Source organism: Miniopterus natalensis, chromosome 5 (assembly GCF_054644295.1).
Source record: "Miniopterus natalensis isolate mMinNat1 chromosome 5, mMinNat1.hap1, whole genome shotgun sequence".
Classification (NCBI taxonomy): Eukaryota; Metazoa; Chordata; class Mammalia; order Chiroptera; family Miniopteridae; genus Miniopterus; species Miniopterus natalensis.
Genome location: NC_142085.1, coordinates 5,253,119 through 5,279,554, shown reverse-complemented (window position 1 = coordinate 5,279,554; position 26,436 = coordinate 5,253,119). Strand labels below are relative to the sequence as shown.

The window sequence follows — 26,436 nt, the reverse complement described above, 5'->3', positions numbered from 1 at the left end:
AATATTTGCAACCAATGACAAGATGGACATTTAATGACAAGACGGACGTGTAATTTTAAAGAAGGTAGTTGTATATCTGATATTGTTGGTAATTTGCATTCTCTTCACAATGGATTTCAGTCTATAAAATTCGGTACTTTTCCCTCCTTTGTATCCTTTTGCTGTCCTGTTTAATACAGTGCTCCAATCAGACCTACTACCCGCTCAGCAAATCATTCAACAACTATGTTTTGAAGGTGCTGGAGATATGCACAGAATATTATAGAAGTAGGGGAATAAAATCAGACTGTGCCTGGGGAGGTTCTGAAATGCTTCTAGAAAAATGTGACTCTTACTAAGAGATACGAAGAAATAGGATTTAGCCAGGTTTGAGAAGAGGGTGCACATCTCAGGCCCAGTGAACTGATGAGTGGAGGCATGGGTTTGGGGACCTGTGCCTAAGCTGATGTGGCTAAATTAAGGGACTGCCAGTATGGAAAATGAGAGTAGAGAAATTAGCAAGAATCAGATAAGAATACTGTCCTGAGGCTCATTAAAACAGCTGAGATGACTTCAGTTCTCAAACTTCCCGAATGATTCTCTTGTCCCTTCTCCCTGGTCAGCTACAACAGCAAATTTTCTTGGAAGAGCCCTTCAAACTCATCTCCAACTTCTCTCCTCTCATTCTTCCTTAAACCCACTCCAGTCAAGTATTCACCTCTACCCTCTACCCAAACTGGGTGTGTCAAAGACATCAGTCTCATGGTTTGAAATAGCATTTATGTGCTGATGACCACCCAATGTATATCTTCATCAGAGACCTTGCTTTCAAACCCCAGACTTGTACACACAGCTATGTACCTGACATCTCCTCTTGGGTATCTAATAGATCATTTCAAATTCAGTATGTCCAAACCCGAGCATTTGATCTTCAGCCCCTCAAAACCTGCTCTATTCACAGCCTTCACCATCTCGGCTGATGGCAATTTAAAAATTCTAGTAAAGTAAAAAACCTTAGAATCCTCATCAATTCCGTTTATCTCCTCACTTTCAATCAGACAGGAGATCCCATCTTGAGAAAATATTCAGAATCCAACCTCTTCCCTTCCACTTCTTTTACCTTGATCTGAACCATCCTTATCTCTCACCTGGGTTACAGCAACAGCCTCCTAACTGGTCTTTCTGAGTCTACACCTGCTCTTCCAGTCTATTGTATTCTCTACACTGCAGCCTTTTTTCAAAGGAGGCTTCAAAGGACTCCTTTGCTCAAAGCCCAGCGATACCTCTCTCTCTCAGAATAAAATCCAAAGTTTTTCCAATGAATTAGGAGATTCTAGATGAACTGGCCCCCTTTTATGTCTCTGATTTTATTACTCTCTTTACCTATACCAGGCATGCCTCCCTTTGGGGTTCTTCTCCTTTTCCCTCTGCCCTATTGGTCTCTTCTGAGCCTTCCCCAAGGCTCACTACTATCCTGACTTCTAACAACATATATTAGTTTTACCTGTTTTTGTACTTTATACAAATGGAATTGTACAGTAAGGGTTCTTTTGTGTCTTTTATCTTCTGCTCAAAAAATTAATGAATTTCATCCACATTGTTGCATATAGTTATAGTTTGTTCATTCTCATTGTCATATAATAGCCCATTGTATAACAATAGTCTATATAACCCAATTTATTTATCCTGAATAAACAAATTACTTAAGATCCCCAGATCTTTTCTTTTTTTAGTGGCACCAGAGTTGTTATGAAGATTAAATGAATTAATACACAGAAAGCGTTTAGAATGGATTCCAGTATATAGTAGGTGCTCAATAGAAATTAGCTATTGATTTTGTTATATTCAGATATTTATTCAATTCAGTGATCTCATCCTTATCTGAAGTGCTATTCAGTCACTGCAGCATTCTTTTTTTTTTTTCATCCTCATTTGAGGATATTATTTCCACTGCTTTTCAGAGAGTAGAAGAGAGTGAGCGAGAGCAAGAGAGAAAGAAAGAAACATCAATGTGAGACAGACACATGGATTAGTTGCCTCCCGCACATACCCCAACTGGGGCTGGGGATCGAGCCTGCAACTGAGGATTGAGCCTGGAACCCTTAAGTCCATGGGCTGACTTTCTAACCACTGAGCCAAACTGGCTAGGGAACTGCAGAATACTTTAGCATGCCAGCCTGGCTTTACCACTGGGAAGGGCCAACATGGATGACCTCAGTGACCCAGTCTGTCCTCAGTACATGAAACAAGCTGGCATCCTAAGGAATGGGATCCTCTAGGGAGTCCAGAAATCTGAAATAGTGGCTAGTGACTGAGGGTTGCTAATGAACTCATCTGGATCCCTTGGAGGAAAGGTCTAGGAATAGTCTCACTGAGCTTTTTGGCTTCTGCCTTCCTTAGGGTTGGCTGTTTAACCCTTTCTGCCATCCAGGGATCCTGTATCCCTAGCATCTGCCCTCAGTATCCTCCTAAGTTAAGCCCCTTTTCCCTTTATTATAGCCTCAGTTTTATAGCTTGTCCCTAAAAGGACCTCAAAGACTCATTGAACACTTAAATTGTCAGTCTTTATAGTGTTGTGAATCCTTTACTTCATTCAGTTATACCAGTTCTTTCATCCATCCATTTGTCCATCCATCCATCCATCCACCCACCTGCTCATCCATCCATCTATTCAAATTTAAACATTGTTGTGGGCTTATGATATGTCAGGCACTGCAGGGTGGATCATATTTTCCTTATTTGCAGGTGAAAGACTCAGAGAGACTGAGTGATTTGTTAAGGTCATAAAGCTTATAGTGATGGAGAATGTTGATTCAGGATAATCCTTGCTCTTCACCATGGCCCTGGGTGATTTTTCTTTTCTTTCTTTCTTTTTTTTTTTTTTTTTTGTCTGTACATGTCTTTTCATCCCCCCAACTTCCTTGAGGTCAAGGCTATCTTATACATTGGAACCTCCCTTGTGTACGAAACCGTCTGCTGTAGCCCTGGCCAGATGGCTCGGTTGAGTGTCATCCTGTGCACCAAAAGGTTGCGGGTTGGATCCCCAGCCAGGGTGGGTAGGAGAGGCAACTGATCTGATGTTTGCCTGTCACATCGATCTCTCTCTCTCTCTCTGTAAAAAAAATCATTGAACATATCCTCTGGTGAGGATTAAACAAAACAAAACACAAAAAACCATCTGCTGTAGTAGACACAGTGCTCATTTTGGCAAATCCTCACCGCCCTCCCCTCAAAGATGCTTCACTTCTTTCCAAACCCAGGAAAAAAATCTCCCAGAGACCAAGCTGACTTAATCTAGAGAAGGAGGAGAATTTATTTTAGTTTGACTCTGGCTTACAATTTTTTGTGTTGGGGTCATTAGAAGCCTCTTCAATCACATCACAAATCAGGGCAACTCAGAGATGGCTTTCTTGGCTGGAGGACCTGTTGGCTTCTCCTGTTCCCTTGCTTTCTGCTCGTACATCAGGATCCTGGTTGAGATGGGAAGAGACACAGGGATCAGGGAACAGTTCTCTCAAGACAATAAATCTTAGGCTGCTATGACAGTCCAGAAGAAGATGGGGGTTTTGAGGGTGAAGGGATGGAAATACTGGGGGACTGTGGGGACCAGAACCATGGATGGGGATAGGCTTGGAAGGGCTCCTCCAAGGATGGAAGAAATGGATGCTGAGTAATGTATAGAAGGTGAGCCTAGGGACTGGAGTTGGGGTGGGGAGAAAACAGGTAAGTATAGGGGAGCCTGGAACTGGACCTGGAGGGCCTACCCTGGCTCTGGCTTCCCCCCCACAGCAATTCCCTCACATTTTTAGGATGGCAGATCTCTTGCCCAACATCATCCTGAGAAAGTCAGAGTAATTGAAAGTCTCCCCAGGACCACTGGACACCTCTTTGATTAATTTCTTTAGCTCCAGGTGGGTCTTGGGTACCCCAAGTTTCTCCAGCATTCGCTTCAAGGACATGATATCTGGAGATAAAGGATGGGGGTGAGAAGAAGAGACCTCTCTCTCTCTCTTTCTCCCTCCTGTACCTCCACACCCCCATTCCCTCCCTCTTACCCTGGCAGCTGGGCTCTTTCCCAAGCCATCACTAATGGAGCGCTGTAAGAGAGACCTTTTTTCCCTAGGTCCGCACACTCCCCCCAGTCACCCTTTTCTCACCGATATCTCCATTTCCATTCAGGTCAAACTCCATGTATTTCTCTGGGTGAGAGGAGAAAGCAGAGGGTAAGCTCTGGCTGGAAGGGTCAGAGGCAGGGCAGAGAACTGAGAAAGGGGTTGCTGCGGAATGCCAGGTGTGGGAGGTGTGGGAGGAGGAGGTGGGCAGGCAGAGGAAGTAGGGGTTGGGGCTGAAGGGCCCGGTTAGGGTACCCTGCGCTGACGGGCTGACCGGGAAGCGGACTGCAACCAGGGAGGCAGTAGGGGCAGCCTTCCTTCTTCCCACCGCAGAAGTAGACTGTGTCTCTGCTCTCCCCACTGTTTGAGGGGAAACCCTCCCCCTCTCCCCTCCCATCCGCCCCTACAATTTTCCCCTCACTCTTGAAGGCTTCCAGTTTGGAGGCCAGCTCTTCATCACTGCTGTATTTGGGATCATCCAGGAATTGCTGTGGGGAAAGCCAGAGCCATGGTGGGCCCTCTGTGTAGGGCCCCTTCTCCAGGCCCTGCCCCTTCAGGTCTTCTTTTTACCTTGTTGATTTCATCCAGTCTCTCTTCCTGCTGGGCCTTCAGTAGCCCAAAGGCCTTTCCTCCTGAGAGGGCAGAAAGATTAACGTATCCCTACCCCATCCCTCTCCTCACCCCCCACACCAGCCCAGGGCCATCACGGTTCTGCCTTCTTAGGCCAGCTAACTGCCCTCCTAGCCCCTGGCCCACGTCTGTCAGCTCCTGCTCACTTTGAGGCTTTTGCCTATTCCACCTTTCCTACCCTGTAAATCCCGGGCTTGGCTCATGGCTCAGCAGGTGCTGGTGGAGACAGATGAGCTGGCTATCTCTAGTCTGACAGCTCTCCCCTCCCACAGCCTCCTGGGAGGCCTCCTTCCCAAAGTTCCGCTTTCCCTTCATTTCCTCTATGTACAGGCCTCACTTCCCCATCAGATTCTGCTGATGCTGGCACCCCAGGAGGAAGGGGGAGTTGAGTGTAGGTTGGAGATGAGAAAATGACATTCTCTCAAATTCCTCTTAAGGAGAGCCCTGTATGTGCGTGAAAGTATCTTGATAAGCCACTGGAGTTGTGGGGAAGGGCAGGAAGACCCCGGGGCACTTATTCTCAGGAACAAGTGGTCTTTGAACAGGTCTGGAGGTTCAGGTAACTCTAAGGCCTTGCATCTCCTCTGGTTTCATGAGTCTGGGCACGCAGGTTGGGACAGGGAACCCAGGAAGAGCTGACTGGATTTTTCTGTGCTGTGGAAGAGGAATCTGAAGGCTGGGAGGGTGACAAGATGGGTGCAGGGTCTGGAAAGGGAGAGAAACTTCATTCCCAGCTCAGCAGCTCCAGAGAGGCACTTGGAAATACGGAAATGTCTACCACGACATTTAAATTTGTTTGCTTTAGGATGTACAATGTAACCCCCTCATCTTATCCCTTTTGAATTCTTTAGCTCAGAAATTGGAGAACTGAAGTAGATTCTTTGGAGGAACTGAAAGTGGTGTCGAGTGAGCCAGCTCGAGCCAGGGGCGAGCTGACATTAGGTTTGTGTGTGTGGTGGGGGTGCTGGTCACTAGGTTCAACAGAGGGTGAGTAGCCCTGATAAATGCCCCCCCCCCCCCCCCCGGCAAACCCTTCATCTCCCTTGCTGCTGTTTGGTCACTGCTAGGGGCCAGGGGACAGTGTATCCCCCTCACTGAGACCCTTTTATCCAAACTCCCTACCTAGACTCCATCCCCCTGCCCAGCACTGATGGAGACACCTTCGCTTCTTTTCCCTCAACCTGTTCCCCTTCTGCTGCTGGGAGTTCTCACTTTTCACTTCCCTCTCTCTCCCTGACCCAGGCAGGTGGGGGAGATGCTGGAGGGCACTTTGACTCTTCACTTGCCTTTATTGCAGCTGCCTCTCTCCTTGGAAAGAAAGCTGCAACCCTGCACTCCCAATGGTCTCATTGCCTGATGGGGAGGATTCATTTATTTACTCATCCATTCATTCACAAGTATTTATTGAATACTTACTATATGCCAGGTCAGCTTCTAAGCCCAGTGGACCAAACAAATGTAAAGTCTTGTCCTCAGGGACAGACTAATTGGTTAAGAGAGACAATCAAAATGAACACGTATATTAAAGGCAGTGGGACCCATGGAGAAAAGGTAAAGAAGAGAGATAGGAAGTGCTGTGGTCGACTGCAGGGTTTTAAATTAAATGTACTGGGGTAACATTGATTTCAGACGGACAATTTGTAATACAACATTGTGTGCTCACCACCCAAAGTCTAGTCTCTGTCACTATGTATTTGACTCCTTTTACCCTCCTCCTCCTCCCCAGCCCCCTTCCCCTGCACTGCAGTTTTAAATAGGGTAGTCGGGGAGACTTCACTGAAAAAGTAATATTTGAGCAAAGGTTTCAAGGAGGTGAGGGAATAAGCCATGTGGATAGACGGGAGAAGAGCATTTTAGGTAGAGGGAACAGGAAGTGCAAAGGTCCTGAGGTGATAGCATGTTTGGATATCCTGAGTATTTGTGAAGCAGCAGGGAGGCCAGTGTAGCTGGAGCCAGGTTACCCAAGTACGTGAGGAGAAACAGAGACAGGAGATGAGGCCAGATAGCATAGGGCCATTGGGAAAACTCTGGCTTCTATTTAGGGTGTGATTGCCTCTCAGAGAGGTCTTTCCATCCATGATAGCTTGGCAGACTACCATGGTGAGGTAGCTTAGATACTCAGAAAAATGCCCTGGGCTAAAGTGACAGGTGATCTGACCATGGGAAGAGTAAAGAGTATCTAGCAAGGCAAGTGGGTGGAGAATGACACTCAGGCTAAACACAGATCGGAGAAAACCTGTGAAGAGCATACATGCAAGAAGACACCTCTCCCCCAAACTCAGATCACAGAGAGGGCTGGGCACAGCGGTTAGGGCTGAAGGAAGGTGGGGCCTCAGGGCAGAGAGCTGCCAGGGTACTGTGTGGGCTACAGCGAGGAATCCAGTGGGAAGTTGGAAATGAGGGAGGATGACTATCTCCTTAGAGCAGGGGTTCTCAGTGAGTGGTCCTGCCACCAGCACCACACAGAAGCATGTTAGAAATGCACATGGTTGGGCCCAGCCCGGACCCACTGCATCGGAAACCCTGGGGTTGGGGCCTAACAACAGCTCTTCTAACAGGTGCTTCAGGTGATTCTGATACCCAAGTTGAAGAGCCACTGCCCTAGAACAGCAGAGTAGCTCCCGAGACTGCGAGGCTGCTGAACCCTGGCTGCAGGCGTCAGCATAGGGTCAGTAGATGGTGGGGCTGGTCAGCCTGGGAGGCAGGAAAAAGGAGGAGCCACTGAGGCCAGGGTTGTTAGTGTCCAGCCAAGCAGTCAGGGAGAGAATGCTGGGACCCGGTGAGATTAGAGTTCCTTGTGGGACTGGCATGGCTGCCAAGGGCCTGTGTTGGATGCTGTGCTCTCCAGGGGAACCGCACAGGGTGTGCCTACAGGAAGAGTGCACCAGCCAAAAAGCTTGTCCCTGTGTGTGCCCTGGATGTCTTCTATTTGTCCCTCCATTTCCCCCTGCTTGTCTGCTCTCTGCCCAGAAGACTAACCTGTGCAGACCATATCAAGGGCACCTCCGGCTTCTAGCTGGTTTTGGTTGATGGGGAGCCTGGCAGGAAAACAGCAGGAGGAAGGACATCAGGTTGAGGGTATTCATTCCTCTGGTACCTTCCCATGTCATGTCAGGCTGTCCGAGACCTCCACCTCTGGGCAGTGCTCCTCTCCAGGCCACATGCTCTGCAGGACTAGCTTCTTCCAGGTGTCAGTGGCCCAGGGAATAGATTTCAGGTGGTCTGTGAACTTGGAAAGGAAAAATGTTCCTCCTTTTCTCACACCCAACATTACATGTCTTGCCTTGTCAAAGAGCACTTCATAGTTTCAAGTTTTATTTAAGCCAAGCAATGACATTGTTTGCACTGTCTTAATTAATTAATTAATTAATTAATTATTTAAATCCTCACCTGAGGGTATTTTTTCCATTGATTTTCAAAGAGAGTGTAAAGGAGGGGGTTAGGGGGAGAAAGAGAGAGACAGACAGAAGGGAGAGAGAGAAACTGGGTTCCTCTCCCACACACCCAACCAGGGGCTGAGAACTGAACCTGCAACCCAGGTATCTGCCCTTGATCAGGAATAAAACTTGCAAACCCTTCGGTGTGCAGGCTGATGCTCCAACCACTGAGCCACTCCAGCCAGAGCAGGTGTCTTTATATTAAAATCTAACTTCAACTCTCCTGTATTTTATTTTATTTTTAATTTTAATTTTTTTAATATATCTTTATTGATTTCAGAGAGAGGAAGGGAGAGGGAGAGAGAGAGAGTTGAAACATGATTGGCTCCGACAGTTTAGACAGTTTTCACTGTCAATTAAAAATATTTTAAATTCTATTATAATATTTTCTTGTAACATTTGAATTACTTAGAAGTAGGTTTTAAAAAAATATTTTTTAATTGATTTTTAGAGAGAGAGGAAGGGAGAGGAAGAGAAAGAAACATTGACATGAGAGCGAAATAATTAGCCACTGCCTCCTGCATGCCCCCTACCAGAGATGGAGCCCTGGGCCTGGGCACGTGCCCTGACCGGGAATCCAACAGGCAACTTTTGGGTGCATGGGATGACATTCAACCAACTGAGCCACATGGCCAGGGTAGAAGCAGGGTTTTAAAGTTTAAAAATACATTACAGATACATTTTTAAAATTTCTAAAGATATGCTAAATATTCTTTGTTATTACTCTTAAATTGTCGTAGGTTTTGGTCAGCAATTGTGTTCTGTATAATTTTGATTCTTTCTCCAAATGCCTATCTGTGTGGACCTGAAAAGCATGTGTATTTTCTACTTTTTCTAGGATTCCACATGTTTCCATTAGAGCAAGCTCACTGATTGTCTCATTTTATTCTTCAGTTTTTAGTAATTATTTGCCAGTTTGATTTATGAGTTTCTGAGAAATGTGGGTTAAAAATCTTCTTCTAATATTGTAAATTAAAATTTTAAAGCACCCTTGCACAGGGAATCTGAGGACACGTGGGAGTGAGCCTAGCCAGCCGGCAGTCAGGGAAGGCTTCTCAGTGGAGGGGTGATCGGCCTGGAGGGAGGAGGGAAGAGATGAGTACCTTGCCAGCCTTGGCCCCTCCTCCCACCCAGAGAGAAATGGGGGCAAAAGAGGGTGAGAGATGGGGAAGGAACCCTGGAGAAAGACGGGAGGCAGAAAGAGAAGTGGAGGGAGATCAGGGAAGAGAGAAGGGGAGAGGGAGAGGGTGTCTGCCACCTGGAAGGTGCTCACTGAACATCTGTTGAATGAGAGAATCAGTGAATAAGCAGAAGTGTGTGTGTGTGTGTGTGTGTGTGTGTAGAGGGGGGTGTAGAGATGTGGGGTGTGGGGAGAGAGAAGAAACAAGTAATATGAATAAAGATGGTGAGACAAAAGAGTAGGGGCCAGAGGTCTGAGAGCTAAGGAGAGAGGCAAGGGGAAGAGATGTAAGGGGCGGTAGAGCTAGGGCGTCTGGCACGTGGAAGGCACTGCGTGGGAGCGTGTGGCGGGGGCGGGTGGGCCTCGATGCCGGGCAGGGACGTGTGGAATGAGAGACAGAAGAAACCACACTGTCCGCCAGAGAAGCGGTTGTACTGGTTGCACCCTGAGATGACAAAGGCCTTAACTAGCAGCGAGATTTCAGAGGCAGGGATGGATGCTCAAGAGGTTTCGGAGGCAGGATGGACCGCACCTGGGGCCGGGACGGGGAGTTTAGGGAGAAGGCAGAATAAGGGGACCCTCAGGGTTCTGCCTTAAGCGACCGGACGGGTTGTTTCAGTCGCCGAGCCTGAGCGGGGAGGCGGGCCCTCGCAGCAGACACTGGTGATCCTGGATGCTAGAGGGCAGTTAGATATTCTGGACTCAGACCCCAAGAAAGAGGCAGTGCCCTGGTCCGTGTGGCGCAATGGCTAGAGCTTCGGACCATGGGTTCCATTCCTGGTCAAGGGTGCATTCAGGAGGCAGCCAATCAATGTGTCTCTCTCACACTGATATTTCTCTCTCTTTCTCTCTCTCCCCCTCCTTCTCTCCCTTCCTCCCTCCCCCTCTCTCTAAAAATCAATGGAAAAAATATCCTCAAGTGAGGATTACACCTCCCCCCCAAAAAAAGGCCTGGGATGAAGGTGTAGCTGAGATGGACATTGGGGAAGCATTAGTTAACCCTGTGGCTCTGACAGAATTACCTAGGTAAGCCCATGGTAGATGCTCAAAATTTGTTGATTGAAAGTGAGAGAAACAACCCCAAAGTGTTCCAGTAAGAAAATGGTGTGAAGGGACCTGTGTCGGGTACAGGAGTCTGGAGGAACTCAGGCCTGATGGCCTTTATGTTCCTGTGAAAGAGGAGGAAAGATTCCAAAGTGGAACAGCTTCTGCGGGGACAAGATCATGTAGGGTCAAGGTGATGGTTGGAGTGGACAAGGTGAAGCAACTGTGAAATCGAGTATTGAAAAGTCATTTGCACCCTGGCCAGTTTGGCTCAGTGGTTAGAGTGTCGCCTGGGGACTGAAAGGTCCCAGGTTCGATTCTAGTCAAGGGCAACCACCTGGGTTGTAGGCCTGATCCCTGGCCCCAGTCCAGGTGAGCACGGGAGGTGACCGATCGATGTGTCTCTCACATTAATGTTTCTCTCTCTCTCTTCCACTCTCTCTGAAAAGCAACGGAAAAAATATCCTCGGGTGAGGATTAAAAAAAGAGAAAAGTCATTTGCAAGATGTATACAAGAATGTTCATAGGAGATTTATTCATAATAGCAAAAAATAAGAAACAGCCCAATTGTACATAATGAATGCACATATAAACAAACTAATATAATCAGATACCACTCAGCAGTAAAGGAACAAGCTACTGATACATGCAGCAACATAGACGAATGTCACAGACATTATGCAGAATGAAAGAAGCCAGATACAAGAGTGCAAACCATAGGATTCCGCTTACGTCAGGTTTAAAAACAAGTTAACTAATCTATAGGGGTATAAGTCAGTGTTTGCTTCTGGGAAGGGAGAGGGATTGATCAAAAACGGGCATGGGAAGAACTCTGGGGTAATGGGAATGATCGAGATCTCAGTTGCAGTGTTGTTGATATATATTTGCCAGAGGTCATCAAACTGTACATTTAATATCTCTGCATGTTGCTGTATATAATATACTCAGCATTTAAAATACCTTCTACCTGGATGTTAAGTCTTCCAGAGGGATGACAGAGGTTGAAATAGAGAGGAAACTGGAGAGTCAGAGGCTGGCTCTTGCTGAATGTGAGGGAAGCTGGACAATGACAAGGAAGGAACAAAGGTGATAGGGTCCAATGCTATGACCTTCAAGGAGGAAGTTGTGGTCAGAAGTTGAAGGTATAAACTGGAGCCATTAATCATAAGGACTTGGCCAAGGAAGTCGCTTACGTCTCACCCCTGCCAACACTTAGAGGAGGAAACACCAGGTGAGGGGGGTCACCTGTGCAGGGATTCCAGAGTCCTTTCTGGGTTGTCACGGCTTCACCTGCTCTGAGCTGTGTTGGGAGTTTACTGGTCCTGATCACACTCTAGTTAGCCCACAGCTGGAGGTTAGAGAAGTTAGACCAGAGATGTGTGTACATGTACATCCACTTCATAGCTTTTCTATTCATTGCCTCTCCTCTTTTTAAAAAAAAGTATGTTTTTATTGATTTCAGAGAGAAGAAGGGAGAAGGAGAGGGAGATAGAAACATCAATGATGAGTCATCGATCAGCTGCCTCCTGCATGCCCTTGCTGGGGATGGAGACCGAAACCTGGGCATGTGCCCTGACTGGAAGTCAAACTGGGATCTCTTGAATGATAGGTCGATGCTCAACCACTGAGCTATGCTGGCTGGGCTCATTGCCTCTCCTCTTGAGTCCCTGATAAAACTTTCTTTTGAAAAATGCCATCCTTGTGTTTGCTGAGCTAATTTGCATGGCAGTTCCCATCTCGCAGGTTAAAGTTCCCCAGAGCATCTCAGAGTTATTGAAAAATGTCCATACATGTACCAGGGTATATTCCACATGGACTTAAGTCTGGGCATTGTCTTAGGGATCCACAAATTTTTGGATATTGAAAATTGTGGGTAAAGAAAAGAGGGAGAGAGAGCGAAATACCCTTGAGTTCAGGCTCAGCTATAGCATTGGTCATCATAGCCCAGGACTGGGGAGGAGCTAGGGGCTACCGACACTGTGCCCAGCACAGCAGGGTCTGGAAGTGACAGGTGCTACTCCCATTTTACAGGTGTGTAAGTAGTGGAATTATAACTCCAATTAGGCTGACGGGTTCTAAACCGCATTGCCCGGGGCCGTGGAGTAGTGCCATGTGAGTGAGTGTGCACTGTGAAAGTATGCTTTTATCCTCAGGCAAGTGGCCCATTCCAGCCCCCACTCCCACTCCACTAAGTGGTGGCCTCCCCTTTCTCTCCAAACCATGGGCTTCTCACAGTTGACTAGAAGACACAAGCTTCCCTACATTCACTCTTTGGGCGGTGATAGGTGTTGATAGAACAAGGCAAGGTAAGGGACAGGACAGAAGCTGGAATTAAGGCCAGGTGAGAAGCCACGCATTGGTGCCTCAGGCGTCCTCATGTTCTGTGACCACCAGAGGGCAGACCTTGCCTTGCCATGGCACCTCGGTCCCACACCCTCCAGTTAGACTGCCCTGAGAAGGCGGCCACTCCCGGGATGGAGAATGGCTGAATCACTCCTTCCCAGGCTGTGTGGCACACATGCTAGTCTAGGTGGCTCAGAGAAGGGACATTTTTTCAAGCTTATATAGTTTGTGGGGAGCTGGCATTTCAACCCAGACTCCAAGCCAACGTTCTTAACCATGAGATTACTGCTTCTCAAAAAAAAAAAAAAGGAAAAAAGAAAAAGGAAAAGAAAAGAGAAAAGAAAGAAAAGAAAAGAAAAGAAAAGAAAAGAAAAGAAAAGAAAAGAAAAGAAAAGAAAAGAAAAGAAAAGAAAAGAAGAAAAGAAAAGAAAAAAGAAAAGAAAAAAGAAAAGAAGCTCCAGATCACCGCAGGGAAGGGGGCACTACACAATCCACAAATGTACAAATGTATTGTGGACAGAGCTAGAAACACAGACATAAAGAAAAATAACGTATCCACCTAAAAGGATCCAGAGAGCCCTGGCTGGGTTGGTCAGTGGGTTTGAGCTTTGGCCAGTGCACCGAAGGGTTGCGGGTTCATTCCCCAGTAGGGGCATGTACGGTGTTTCTCTCATACATCGATATTTCTCTCTCTCTCCCCCTTCCTCTCTCAAATCAGTAAACATATCTCAGGTGAAGGTTTAAAAAATAAAAAATAAAGAATAAATAAAATAAAAGGAGAAGTGTGTGCTGAGGGCTGGGCAGGCGTTTCACCAGGCAGGTCTGTCACGCCTGTGTGGCAGACTCTTGTGTTAATCCCTGCACAACCTTGGAGTTACATGTAACACAATGTGTTTTTCATTCGTGTCTGTACAAACACATTTCGTGTAATAGACGCTGTAAATTCTCAATGAATGTTACTTAAATAGTGAAGAAAATAAGAAATGAGTGAGTTTATCATAATAAATGGTGATAAGTCCACACAGAACGTTGCAGGTAAAGCAGACCTCAGTGTGAGCTGAATTCCTTTAATGGAGATTTGAATGTGAATGGATCCACACTTCTCCATCAGCTGCACTCACTCTGATAAACCTTTCAAGTCAACAGTCTAAGTTAAACAGGAACTAAGCCCCTAGCAAACCTTGTCACCACCACTAATCAGCTTGCTTCATCCAAACCCCACAATTACAGAACTTCTAGAGCTGCCCTGGGGGAGGGCCAGATTCCAGGAAAAGGAATGGATTGGGGGGGACAGGGTTTTGGGCACTGTTGAGCGAAAGGGTGGGGAAGTAGTTTAGCTCTGGGCCCAGGAGGGCTGCTGGAGGTGCTTCTGGGTTAAGGGTTGGTTTTCATGAACATCGGAAATTGGGGGAACCACATCCTGGTCTCACCCACCCACTTTGGCTTTACCAGGCCTCTAAGCCCCCCTCCCTTCAAACGCCTTGGCTACCTGCCCACATTCTGTCCCCACCTCTTAGTGACCCAGATATCACCACCAGCAGAAGCCTCTCTCCTCAGAGTCATGCATTTCATGCCCAAGGTCCCAGGAGGTCGAGGCCCTTTGCAAGTGATGTGTGAGTCCTGTGTGTCATAGAAAGCTCCCTACCCGCATCTGGCGACCACAGGCCTGGTCTCAAGTGGGTCGTTCCTCCTCCGCCCAGACCTCGCTGCTCTGGTCCCCCTCCTGAACCGGAATGCCCTCCGACATGGCCCGGATTCTGTTGCTGATCTTTATCACAGTCCATCCAGGTGAAAGGGCTTTCTCCCAGGACCCTGAGGGGTGAGGGCTGGAGGGAGGGGTGGGGGAGGCTGGACGGAGAGGCCTCCGGGAGCAAGCATGGTCATGATCGGGAATGAATACTGAGCCCTGAGGGGAGTGGCAAGGAAAGGAGAGTGGGAGCAGGTGGCACTCCATACAGCTGACACCCAGGGACTCCCTGGCTCAGTTCCCTCCATGCTGCCCCCCAGCATGGTCACTGCCAGCTTCCATCCAGAGTGCCTTTCTTCTCAGTCACCTTCCTGATAAGATAAAGTTGAAAGAACCAGCAAAATTGGCTTGAAGGGGTCAATTTTTTTTAAAGGGGTCAGGTTTAATTTGCTGAGTTTATATCTGGGTCTAGATATAATTAGGAGTTTGGGAGAACTAATTAAATTTAAGATAAGTTTTTTAGTGAAACTAATTATAATTCACTGAGAGACATTACTATCAGACATATCCCTGGACTCCAGACCTGTAGCTTCAGATCAGCTGAAACCTGGGGCAAATCTAGGCCCCACTCTAGAAACACCGAATAAAAAACTCTGGGGTGGGGCCAAGGAATCTGTTTTAACAAAGACTCTAGGTGATTTTGATGGGCTCTCAAGTTTGAAAACCAGTGAAATAGAAGAATGCCTGGTAAATTTCACTAACTAGAGAATTAATCAGGGATTTTAATAATTGGTTTAATTCATCAATTTGGATAAGTTAAATAGGGATCTCAATCCATTACAGCCAAGTCTTCACCTGAAGATTTAAGTAGTTAACTCTCTTTAACAAAAAACGAAGCAGCAAGGGTAGAGTATTTAGTACCACAATAATATCTGGAGTGATATAATTAATTATATTAGTTAACCAGGCAGCCACATTCATTAATGAGCTTCAGTTTCACTGTCACAGGTTAGATTTCAGCAAAACATTACTAGTGAGTGCAGCTACGAAGTGATGAAAGGCAGTGAGGGTGAGAGTTGGTGTAGGAAAGAATTTGAAAATGATTTAATAAGCAACGTTAAATATTAGATTGGTAAAGAGGAAAGGATTTAATGGGGCACCCAAAGTGCTTGTCCCCCTGACCCTCCGTGGGTTGGGGACAGCTGGGATATTCTACTGTAACCTCTCTTGCCTTTTCTCTTTGGAGTAACAGGGGAGGCGTTTATCTGGGTCTTCTCTCTGCCCTCAGGATCCTGTGCTCTCTGGGTGTCCCAGCCCCCTGAGATTCATACCCGGGAGGGTGCCACTGCCCTCCTGCCTTGCTCCTTCAATGCCAGCCAAGGGAGACCGGCCATTGGCTTTGTCATGTGGTACCGGGATAAGGTGGCCCCAGGGAAGGAGGTGAGGAATGGGACCCCAGAGTTCAGGGGCCGCCTGGCCCCTCTTGCCTCGTCCCGCTTCCTCTGTGACCACCAGGCTGAGCTGCACATCTGGGACACCCGAGGCCGTGATGCTGGAGTCTACGTGTGCAGAGTGGAGGTGCTGGGCCTGGGTATCGGAACAGGGAATGGGACTCTGCTGGTGGTGGAGAAAGGTGAGGCCCAGGAGGCTGTGTCTCCTAGGCTGGGGGCTCCACTCTCCCTGGAAGTTGACAGTCCCTTCCTGAGGCTCCCTGAGCCTGTGCACGCCCCGTCCCCAGGTCCCCTTTACCAAGCCCTTCTTCTCCACCACCACATGCAGGGCCTCCTGGGCTAGGGGCCCTCACAGCCCTCCTCCTCCGGGCTGGATTCTATGCCTTCAGCTTTCTCTCCGTGGCCATGGGCAGCACCATTTATTACCAAGGCAAGTGTGAGTCATGGAGCCGTGACAAGGGCAGAAGAGATGGAGGAGCAGCAAGAGAGCTGGAGGAGGGGGAGACAGAGACCAGGACGAGAAGGAGGGCTGCAGCACCCAGTGATTCCGGCCACCTCATGGCCAGCCACTGTCACATGGGAATACACTGTCACAGCTGGGGCGGCCTCTGCTGAGTGCTTCCAGACCCCAATAAATCTGCCCCACCACTAACCTCTATGAGTCTTGTGTATTTCCTTCTCCGTTCTCCGAGGCCTCAGTGTGCCCCTCTCTGGGGTCCCCTGACTCTTAACCCTCCCTTCTACTAAGTCTGGCCTGGAAAGGTCCCAGAGGGAGTTGGGGCTTGGCAGGATGGGACCCACCCCTCCCAGGCCCAGGAGCTGAAGCCGGTTATCCTGAGAAATGAGGAGTGCAAATCTGGTCGGTCCTACTTGTCAACAGCCCGCAGACAAGTACAATAGTCCTCCCCCCATCTGGGGGGTACGTTCCAAAACATATATACTATACTATGTTTTTTTCTTGTACATACATACCTGTGATAAAGTTTATTTTATAAATTAAGCATAGCAAGAGATTAATAATAATAAAATAGAATGATCATAACAACATACTATAATAATGATGTGAATGTGGTTTCTTTCTCTCAAAATATCTTATTGTTGCCCTAGCTGGTTTGGTCCAGCGGGTAAAGCATCCACCTGTGGACTGATCCCGGGTTCGATTCCGGCCAAGGGCACGCACCTCGGTTGCAGGCTCGACCCCGCCCTGGTCCGGGCGAGTGCAGGAGGCAACCGATCTATGAGTCTCTCTCACATCGATGTTTCTCTCCCCCTTCCATTCTCTCTGAAAAGCAATGGAAAAAATATCCTTGGGTGAGGGTTTAAAAAAACAATCTTACTGTCCCGTACTCACGCTTCTTGTGACACGTGAGCGAGTACAGTGCCTGCCTATGTGATGAGGTGAGTAGCGTAGACGGTGCGGCAGAGCATCAGGCTGCGATAAGGGTGACTCGATCACAAGCACTGTGATGCCTCAGCTGTTGACCTTGTAACCAGCTGGCCACTACTAAGTGACTAACACACAGGTAGCACATCCAGGGTGGATTTGCTGGACAAATGGGCGAACCATGTCCCTGACAGGACGGAGCGGGATAGAGTGAGATTTCGTCACGCCACTCAGAATGGTGCGCAATTTAAAACTTAGGAATTGTTTATTTCTGGAATTTTCCATTCAATATTTTCTGACTGTGGGTAACTGAAACAGTGTTTCCACTGTTTTAAAGCCAATCCATGGATTAGGGGGGGACACTGCTGTACTCTTTCCTGCCTTCAGGAGAGCTTGGGTCCCTAAACACCCTTCTTCAGCGGATAAATCACTACTTGACCCTAGAGTAGGTGGGAAGGTAAGTCGCTTAAGTTTTGATGGTGGCCGTGTTGAAGGGGGCCTTGAGATGGATTGAGAAGCCTGAGACGCAGGAAGTTTGAGACCATGGTCTTTACTGGGTGAACCACAGGACACCCGCCTGGATTGAGGGTGCTGTCTGGGGTGCTCAGGTGGGTTTGCTTTCAGCAATGCAGGTGTAGTCGGAGCTGGGGTCCTCCTTGGAGCCTTTCCGTTCTCGGTGGCCAAGGGCAGGTCGCTCACTGCAGGGCAGCCTCTGCAGAGACGCATAGTGGAGCTCCTGCTCCGGGGGCTGCACCTGGGGCCAGGGCAGAAGGAGCTGCGGAGGGAGGTCACAGGAGGGGCCTTCCTCTCCCCATCCGTCCTGGGAGTTCTCTGCCCACCCCCACTTTCTGACCTCAGAGCCTCAGCCCCCCCAGCTCTGGCTCTTTTCCCTCCTTGCCTTTTCTCCAGTCTCTCTCTCTCCCCACTCTTTCTATTATTCTTACTGTTTCTCTTTTAACTCTCTCATTTCCCCAGTGTCTCCTTCATTCTCTGACTTTCTCATTCTTTGTCTCTCTAGTTTCTGCCTCTCTCTTTTCTGTCCTTTTTTTTTTTTTAAATATATCTTTATTGATTTCAGAGAGAGGAAGGGAGAGGGAGAGAGAAACATCAATGATGAGAGAGTCATTGATCGGCTGCCTCCTGCACGCCCCCCAGTGGGGATCGAGCCCGCAGCCTGGGATGTGCCCTGACCGGGAACCGAACCCCGATCTCCTGGATCCCAGGTCGATGCTCACCCGCTGAGCCACGCCCGGCCGGGCTTTTCGGTCTTTCTTCCTCTTCCCATCTCTACACCATTTCTTTCCTCTTTTCTACTCACTCTCTTGATCCTCCCTTTTTCCTCTTATTTTCTCACCGGCTCTCTCACGCCCGCGTTCTCTCCCTTCTCTCACCCCCATCTCAGTCTCAGCCCCTTTGTTGCCCCCTCACCCAGTCCCTGCCCCACACTCACCCAGCGCCTCTCCAGCTTCCTCACTGGAAGAAACAAAGGAACTCAGGGTGCCGGCCACTGCACCCCGCCCTCCTGAGCGCCCCCACCTGCCCGCTGGGCTCCTCCCTCGCCCGCTTGCCCGCGGCTCCCACAGCCAAAGCCGGGGCCTCTCTTCGGACAGGCTCCCCTCCCCTGCCCCGCCAGCTTCCCCCACCCTCCCCACCAGGATGTGTCAGGGTTGGTGGGCCTCCTGGGAAAGCATTAGGAAAGGGGTGCGTGGGGGCCCCTCGGGCATTAGGGACGGCGAGGGAGGTCAGGGAAGGCTCACCTCTCCGATGGAGCCGACACAGACAGGCGGACAGAACAGTCACCACCACAGCCAGGAGCCCCCCCAGCCCCAAGCCCCCATAGAAGTAATAACATTTGTCTGTAGGAAAAAGGGGTGAGTATTAGAGGGCCCCTTTCCCTCTTCAGCTCACCGCATCCTCCCGGTTGGCAGGGGTATCTCCACAACCCTCTCCAACAGTTTGAGAGGCAGAAAAACATACTCTCAGGAATTCTTCATCCTGCCTGTCACCTTACCTCCTAGCAGAGGGACCCACCCGTCACAGGTTACATTACTCACACCTGAGACCTCCCTCCGGCAGAGGCTCCCACTGCCAGCCCCCCTCTCCTGAAGGCCCTTGCCCGCCTTGCTGCTGGTCCTGAGAGGTCCCCTACTCAGGAACCGCGCACACCTCCTCCCCCCCGCTGCGCCCTGTGCCAGGGCCACCCTACCTGATATATCACCACAAGCTACCATTAGGCTGGGCACCGAAGCCTGTCCGGCAGATCAAGAAACCTAGCCCCTTGCTCTGCCTGCCTAAATGGCCTGCGGCGAGTCACGTGCCTCGAGTTCCTCATCTGTAAATGTGAGGTGCAGGCCCTCTGTTAGAATCCTCCCAGGCTCCGTGGCCTCACTCCTGCCCAGCCCTGAACTGGGCCCTTCCCATTCATCACTGCTCATCCGCACGGCCACGCAGGGCGCTGTGGTGCCCATCCCCCTGGTGAGGAGCCAGCCCAGGCCTGCCAAAGCAGGGGTTCAAGGCCAGCTCTGTCCAGCTCCAGAGCCTGCCCTTTTTCCTCTGCCCCAGGCTGGCAGGTGGTTCCTAGGGGCCTGTCCAGCTCTGGATGGTTCTAGGTTCTGTTCAGGAAGGGGGCCGATGGAGGAGGAGCCAGGGTTTGCAGCTCGTGTGGGGACTGGTGGAAAGGCGGGGGGCATGCCCAGCACCACTTGGCAGGGGGCCGCTCCTCAGCCCCACGGCAGCTCTGGGGAGCAGGCCTGCTTGGAGAGCTGCTTCTCAAGGGCAGATCCTGCTGGGCTGAGGTGGGGCATGGAGGATGCTCTGGGGCCCCACAACTTCCCTGCAGGCACTTCCTGCCCTACAACCCCTGGTTCCTGTTTGAAGGCCAAGAGGGAGGCTCTGACTTTACCCCAGAGCCAGATGCCCTGACCAGGGTGTGGAAACTGAGACCTTCCTGGCACAAGAGGAATTCTGGATTGGGGGGAGGGGCTGGGGTCGGGGAGCAGAAGCCCAGGTGGAGAGGAGGGGAGTAGGGGCAGAAGTGGATTTTTGTTTGTTTGTTTGTTTTTTAAAAAGTGTATCTTTATTGATTTTAGAGAAAGAAAGGGAGATGGGGAGAGAGAGAGACATCAGTGGAGAGGGTTGTTATTGATCGGCTGCCTCCTGCATGCCCCCGACTGGGGATCGAGCCCGCAACCAGGGCATGTGCTCTGACCAGGAATCGAACCTTGATCCCCTGGATCCTAGGTCGATGCTCAACTGCTGAGCCACGCCCAGCCGGGCAGAAGAGGATTGTTTTTAATTTTGGAGGGGAGCAGAGACAGAGACTGGACAGAGGACTCCTCCAGGGCCCAGGGAACCTCAAACCCATACTCTTCCTCTCACCGTAGCCTCACCTCATTCTGGGGTGTGCCTGTCCCTCTCCCCGCCAAGAGTCCCTGCTCTCTCCCAGCTTACCCAGAGCCTGTGGCTGCAGGCGCTGGGGGTAAGGGAAAGTGACTCAAGAATGGCCCGAGCTGCCTGGGTGGAAGGAAGTGTTGTCATGCCAGACATTCCCACCCCTCCCCTCCTCTGGCTTTAACTTCTCCCTCAGCCTTGGTGCCTCCCCAGCATCGTTAGGAGAGGAAGTTAGGGCTTTGACGGGTAGGACATCTTTCCTTTCAGAGTCCTGGGGCTATAATGAAGCCTGTAATCCCCCTCCGTTTCAGCCATCCTATTGACCCTGCAAGGAGCCAGTGACTTCACACCTCGCCCAGGTGCCTCCATTGATTAACTTTTCCCTAGTTACTTCTCACACTGCATCCACTGAGAGCTCATGATGTCGGTGTATGTGTGGGACACCCCCCCTGGCTCCTGCATGAGACTGGGAGCTCCGGTGGTTTTGGGTAACTCACCTGGTGTTCTGGGGCTTTATTTAGCAGGGTGCTTGGCTGACTGATTTACAAACAGGAAAGCCAAAGGCAGCCAGACTAGATCTAAGCACTGCTGTTAGACCTAGGATTGATGACAAGTTAGTGTTCAGAAAGGGGGGATGGCCAATCCAGGTGGACTTCCTGCTGGAGGCAGCATTCTGATGTTAAGCATAAAAGTAAGTAAGGGCAATGGTCTGAGGCCCTCTGGAGAGAGACCTGGACAAAGGCCTCTTAGTGGCACTGTGATGGAGAAGGAGATGTGTGCTGGAGGACTGCACACCCAGTTTCTGAGGAGGGTGGAGACTGGGGAGCTCATGTGTAGGCAAGGGGTCAGGAGGAGATCTGGTGCGTGGGTCCATATGCATTTGCATTTTCTTCTCCAAATTCAGAAACTCTCTGCTACTTCCTCCCCCCGCCAAAGTTCCCCACCGGCAGGACAGTAGGACGATAGGTGTTGGGTTTTTTTTTTAACATTTATTATTAAAAAGTTTAAACAGAGAAAAATGGAAAGAATTGTACAGTGAACATATCCCTACCACCTAGATTCTACAGTTAACGTTTTTCTATATTTGCTTTATCACTTATCTATCAACCCATCTCATTTTTGGATACCTTTCAAAGTTGCAAACATCAGAACATTTCATCTCTAAGCCCTTTGCCATGCTTAACATTGACTCAAGTTCAGTATTTGTTTCTCCATTTTTTTTTTTGTGGAGGGCTGAGGAAGGCAACATTTACATTCAGTGAAATGCACAAATCTGAAGTCAGCGCTTAGTTTTTATTTTTATTTATTTTTAAAATATATCTTTATTGATTTCAGAGAGAGGAAATGAGAGAGAGAGACAGAGATAGAAACATCAATGATGAAAGACTCATTGATCGAGCCCACAATCTGGGTATGTGCCCTGACCGGGAATCGAACCCTGATCGTCTGGATCCCAGGTTGACACTCAACGGCTGAGCAAAGCCCGGCCGGGCCAGCGCTTAGTTTTTAAACTATCCTGTGGTCAAGGCTCTGAAGCCAGACTGCCTGAGTTTCAAATCCTGACTCTGCCACTACTGTGTGACCTTCTATGAGTTCCTTAACCTCTCTGTGCCTCAGTTTCCTCTTACAGGATTTTTGTTAGGATTAAAACAATAATTATATAGAAAGTGTGTAGACCAGTGGCAGACACATGCTAAGTGCTGTGCTTTTAGCTATACTATTATTATCCAAACACACAAGCATGCTGTTGAGAAAGGGAGATGATCTTCAGCCGCCCCTGACTTCCTTGGACCCGGCCTCCTCAACTCCCCCTGGACGGTCTTCCCAGCTTTCATTGACCAGCGCTGAGTGTTTCCTCCTGGTTCACTTGCCCTTCATCTATTCACAAGCATGTGGTCAGCACCTGCTCAATGGACAGGGCTCATTCTGGGCTGCCAAGCTTTTCGGGGGTGTGCCTATGACTTGCCCGGCGCACCCCCTAGCCAGGGGCAATGGCCACTCCACGCCCCCTGGGCCAGGCAGGGGTCGGTGGTGAGGCGGACCCCTTCAGCTGCCCTTACTGTGGACCCAGTTCTGGGGGCTGGGGGTGAGCTCAGGAAGGGAGGAGGTCATTCCAGTTTGGGGATGGGTCCTTCTCAGGGACCTGGACATCTGTCCCTCAAGACCCCAGTTCTTGACCTCAGAGATGTGGGCGCAGCCCTCTGTCCAGCACCCACCTCTGGGGTGCAGAAGGCTGCAGGCTGTACTGGATACTGGGGATTCTGTGTTCTCATTGCAGTGTTGCTGCCAGGCTTTCTGCAAGCCACCTGCCCTGCTTGGGCCTCAGCTTCCCTCCCTATTGAGCCAGAATACCCCTAAGACCCCCCCAGATCTCCCCTGAAAGCCTGTCTCTTCACCTCAGCTCCTTCCCCAATTCAAGGAACCCAGGCATCCAGCTGCCCCACCCCAGCTCTGGGTAAACAGGAAGCTGGGTGAGGGGAGCAGGGGTGTGCGGAAAGTCCCAGCCAGGTGTGTGGGGCTATGGGGAGGGGGTGGCCCCACCCCTGAGATATGAAAGCCCCCCTGCCCTGGCCCTGGCTCAGTCTCAATGGGGGCACTGGGGCTGGAGGGCTGGGGGAGGAGACCCCAGGGGAAGGGCTGCCTCCTGCTGGCTGTGGCAGGAACCACTTCCCTCGTGACCCTGCTGCTGGCTGTGCCCATCACTGTCCTGGCTGTGCTGGTTGTGGTGCCCCAGAAGCAAGGACTGGTGAGTGGCTGCCGCAGCGCCCGGAGGGCTGCGTGTCGCCCACGCCCGCCTCCCTCCGGCTCCGCCTGGCGCCTCCCGTCGCCTGCCCTGCGGCCGCCTCTGCGGGCCCTCCTGCCCTGCTCCCGGGGCCCCGCGGGCCTGCCGCCTCCTTCCTCTCCCGCGGCGCCCCAGCCCTGTCCGGGCCGGCACACCCGCCTCGCAGGCCCGCCGGGGAGACGGGTGCGGGGCTGGAAGGCTGGGTCTACACTGGGAGGTGCGGGCTGGCGGCGGCCGAGACTGACTGGGCACTGTGCCCCACCCACCCAGGTAGCAGAGCCCGCCGACCGAGGGGCACGAGCAGAGGCCCAGCCGCGACTGGGTAAGAGCAGGCCACGCGCTCCCCGGCCCGGCTCCGGCTCGCAGGGACTCCTAGCCCCCACCCATCCGCACCCCCAGATGCTCTTCACTCTTCCTCCAGGAATCCGGGTGCCCCAGCCTTGGGCCCTGGCGCCCTGTCCTCTCCGGGGGACATGCACAGTGGCTGCCGGCCCCAATCGTGGACTCTCCGCCCCTCCAGGGTCCCAGGAGCCGCCGGAGCAGGGCGCAGAAACAGACCCCAGCCTTAGGCTCCCGGCTGCCCACCTCATAGGTAAGGACCTCCCAGGCCCAGCAGCCCAGGGGCCAGTTCTGCCCGCCCAGGGTCGGCGCGGAGCTCCAGTTCCCGCCGCTGCGAGCCCTCGGCCCTAAGGGCCCCCCTCGGCCGGCCGGGCCCCGGCGCAGCCGCGCAGCTGTGGCCCCCCCGGATCTCCCCGCGCAGCGCCGCCCCGCCCCCCCCCGGCCCCGCGCGCCCCCACTGCACCCCTGCGAGGCAGCCCCGCGCCCCCCAGCCCCGCGCGCCCCCCACTGCACCCTGCGGGGCAGCCCCGCGCCCCCCGGCCCCGCGCGCCCCCACTGCACCCCTGAGGGGCAGCCCCGCGCCCCCCGGCCCCGCCCCGCCCCACTGCACCCCTGCGGGGTCGCCCCGCGCCCCCCGGCCCCGCCCCGCCCCACTGCACCCCTGCGGGGCAGCCCCGCGCCCCCCGGCCCCGCGCGCCCCCACTGCACCCCTGCGGGGCAGCCCCGAGCCCCCCGGCCCCGCCCCGCCCCACTGCACCCCTGCGGGGCCGCCCCGCGCCCCCCGGCCCCGCGCGCCCCCACTGCACCCCTGCGGGGCAGCCCCGCGCCCCCCGGCCCCGCCCCGCCCCACTGCACCCTGCGGGGCCGCCCCGCGCCCGCGCCCCGCGCCCTCGGAGCGGGGCGGACCCCTGGAGCCCGGCTTTCTCCGCAGGCGCCTGGACGCCGGCCCGCGGGCTGGGCTGGGAGGCGGCGCTGGAGGCGGCGTTCCTGAGCGGCGGCGCGCGCTTCTCGGGCGCCGGCGGGCTGGCCCTCCCGCGGGACGGCCTCTATTACCTCTACTGTCACGTCGGCTACCGGGGCCGCGCGCTCCCCGCGGACCGCAGCCCCCCGGACCGCTGGGTGACGCTGCGCAGCCGGCTGTACCGGGCGGGGGGCGCCTACGGACCCGGGGCCCCCGAGCTGCTCCTCGAGGGCGCCGAGACCGTGAGCCCGGCGCTGGGCCCCGCGCCCAGGCCCTGGTACGCCAGCGTGGGGTTCGGCGGGCTGGCGCGGCTCCGCGGGGGCGAGCGGCTGTACGTGAACATCAGCCACCCCGACCTGGTGGACTACCGGCGCGGGAAGACCTTCTTCGGGGCGGTGATGGTGGGGTGACGCCCCGCAGGCCGGGGCGTGTCTGTCAGCCCAGGCGCCGGGCCCCCGTGGCCGTGGGAGGAGGAATGCGGGACGCTGTCTGGAAACTGATCTCGAGCCTGATGGAAATAAAGAATGTGCTTCAGTGCTGCCCGCGGGAGCGCAGAGCTGACGTCGGGGGTCAGGGCGGGTGCACAGCGGGCGAAGCGTCCTCCGTGCTTCTCCGGGTGCTGGGAGCAGGTCCTGATCCCGGGGTGGGGTCTGCGGTGCCGCCCGCTCTCTGCCTCTGGGTGGCCTTGCCCGGCAGGGGCCCGTCGGAGGGAGAAGGAGGGGAGCCCCTCGCGCCCAGGGCGTCCCCAGGCGCCCTGACTCTCAGCCCCGCGGCCCCGCGCTGCGGCCTTCCCTTGGGCCCCTGCCCACGCTGGGGAAGGGGCGCTAAGGGAAAGGGGGGCTCTCCGCGCCCCGCGGCCGCGCTCCTCGGGGGCAGAACAGCAGCGCCTTGGGGTGTGAGGGGAGGAGGCCGAGGGCGCGCACTGGGAGGGTGCCCGGGTGCCATGGAGAACCTGGCGCGGAGAGGAGGAAAATCTGATGACGCCTGTTGGGGGAAGGAAAGTTCTCGCCTCTCTTTCTCACTCAGGCCCCCTTTCCATGAGTGGGCAAGTGTGGGTAACGCAGCCCCCTCACCCCATGACTGACTTTCGGCCCAGCTGGAAAAGGCAGAGGGGGACCGGACGCCCAAGCTATCTAGGTCACCCCAGCGGGTCACCCCACCCCTGCGCACACCACATGGTTTTCCCCCGCCGACTGATGACTCTATTTTATTTCTTCACTCTACTCATTTCTGCTTTTTGATCAGGATTATCCTCTTAGAAAACATCATAGATCAAACAAGACATTTTAAAGTCCCTTGATACCAAGGTGGCAAAGCCTTCCTTGGATTCATCATGCCCCTCAGAGTGCGGATATGGGCTAGAGATATGCTTGCCACATATGAATTTATAGTCAGCTCAATATTTGTGCCAATTTTTAGGCTGAAGCATCAGGAAAGGACCACTTAACATATTATTATGTATCAGTTTCAGAGAACAGGTCAGTTCAGTTGAAGAGTTATCTCTCATTTTTGAGGGCCATGATGCAGGTGACTCCCAAAATTCAGCCTCTGGTGCAAATAATTGGGTGTTTAATAAGAGGTGTCTCTATGGAAACGAAAGAAAAACAGTGCTCAATGGTTGGAGCAGACTGGAATCCCAGCTCCTGAGTCCTGAAGGCAGCCAGGCACGGAGATTTCTAGATGTCTGGCTGGAACCACCTTCAGGTGGAGTGAAGGC

The 26,436-nt window shown here is 52.1% G+C and overlaps 4 protein-coding genes across 7 annotated transcripts; 2 read left to right on the top strand and 2 right to left on the bottom strand.

Annotated features, from left to right (window-relative positions):
- Nucleotides 1-3,335: 3,335 nt before the first annotated feature.
- On the bottom strand, nucleotides 3,336-4,580 carry AIF1 (allograft inflammatory factor 1). Its single transcript, XM_016215320.2, has 4 exons — nucleotides 4,513-4,580; nucleotides 4,137-4,178; nucleotides 3,781-3,943; nucleotides 3,336-3,449 (listed from the first exon to the last, which is right to left on the bottom strand). The coding sequence occupies exons 2-4, from the start codon at nucleotides 4,168-4,170 to the stop codon at nucleotides 3,365-3,367; spliced, it is 282 nt and encodes a 93-aa protein (XP_016070806.2). The 5' UTR covers nucleotides 4,171-4,178; nucleotides 4,513-4,580; the 3' UTR covers nucleotides 3,336-3,364.
- Nucleotides 4,581-14,401: 9,821 nt separating this feature from the next.
- Nucleotides 14,402-16,498, top strand: NCR3 (natural cytotoxicity triggering receptor 3). Its single transcript, XM_016215312.2, is given in 4 exon segments — nucleotides 14,402-14,513; nucleotides 15,701-16,045; nucleotides 16,192-16,422; nucleotides 16,425-16,498. Coding segments are annotated over 4 exon segments (705 nt in total). The 5' UTR covers nucleotides 14,402-14,458.
- A 1,353-nt stretch (nucleotides 16,499-17,851) lies between these two features.
- Nucleotides 17,852-19,715, bottom strand: LST1 (leukocyte specific transcript 1). Its single transcript, XM_016215313.2, has 4 exons — nucleotides 19,637-19,715; nucleotides 19,005-19,103; nucleotides 18,698-18,720; nucleotides 17,852-18,001 (listed from the first exon to the last, which is right to left on the bottom strand). Exons 1-4 carry the CDS (start codon nucleotides 19,713-19,715, stop codon nucleotides 17,852-17,854), a joined length of 351 nt encoding a protein of 116 aa, XP_016070799.2.
- Nucleotides 19,716-23,224: 3,509 nt separating this feature from the next.
- On the top strand, nucleotides 23,225-25,129 carry LTB (lymphotoxin beta). 4 transcript variants are annotated; one of them, XM_087817078.1, is made up of 4 exons: nucleotides 23,225-23,383; nucleotides 23,690-23,741; nucleotides 23,940-24,011; nucleotides 24,690-25,129. In XM_087817078.1, the coding sequence occupies exons 1-4, from the start codon at nucleotides 23,225-23,227 to the stop codon at nucleotides 25,127-25,129; spliced, it is 723 nt and encodes a 240-aa protein (XP_087673204.1). The 4 variants fall into 4 exon arrangements, with proteins under 4 accessions (XP_087673204.1, XP_087673203.1, XP_087673202.1 ...); XM_087817077.1 differs by having other exon boundaries at nucleotides 23,225-23,387; nucleotides 23,694-23,741; XM_087817076.1 differs by having other exon boundaries at nucleotides 23,225-23,387; nucleotides 23,694-23,741; nucleotides 23,841-24,011.
- Nucleotides 25,130-26,436: the final 1,307 nt, after the last annotated feature.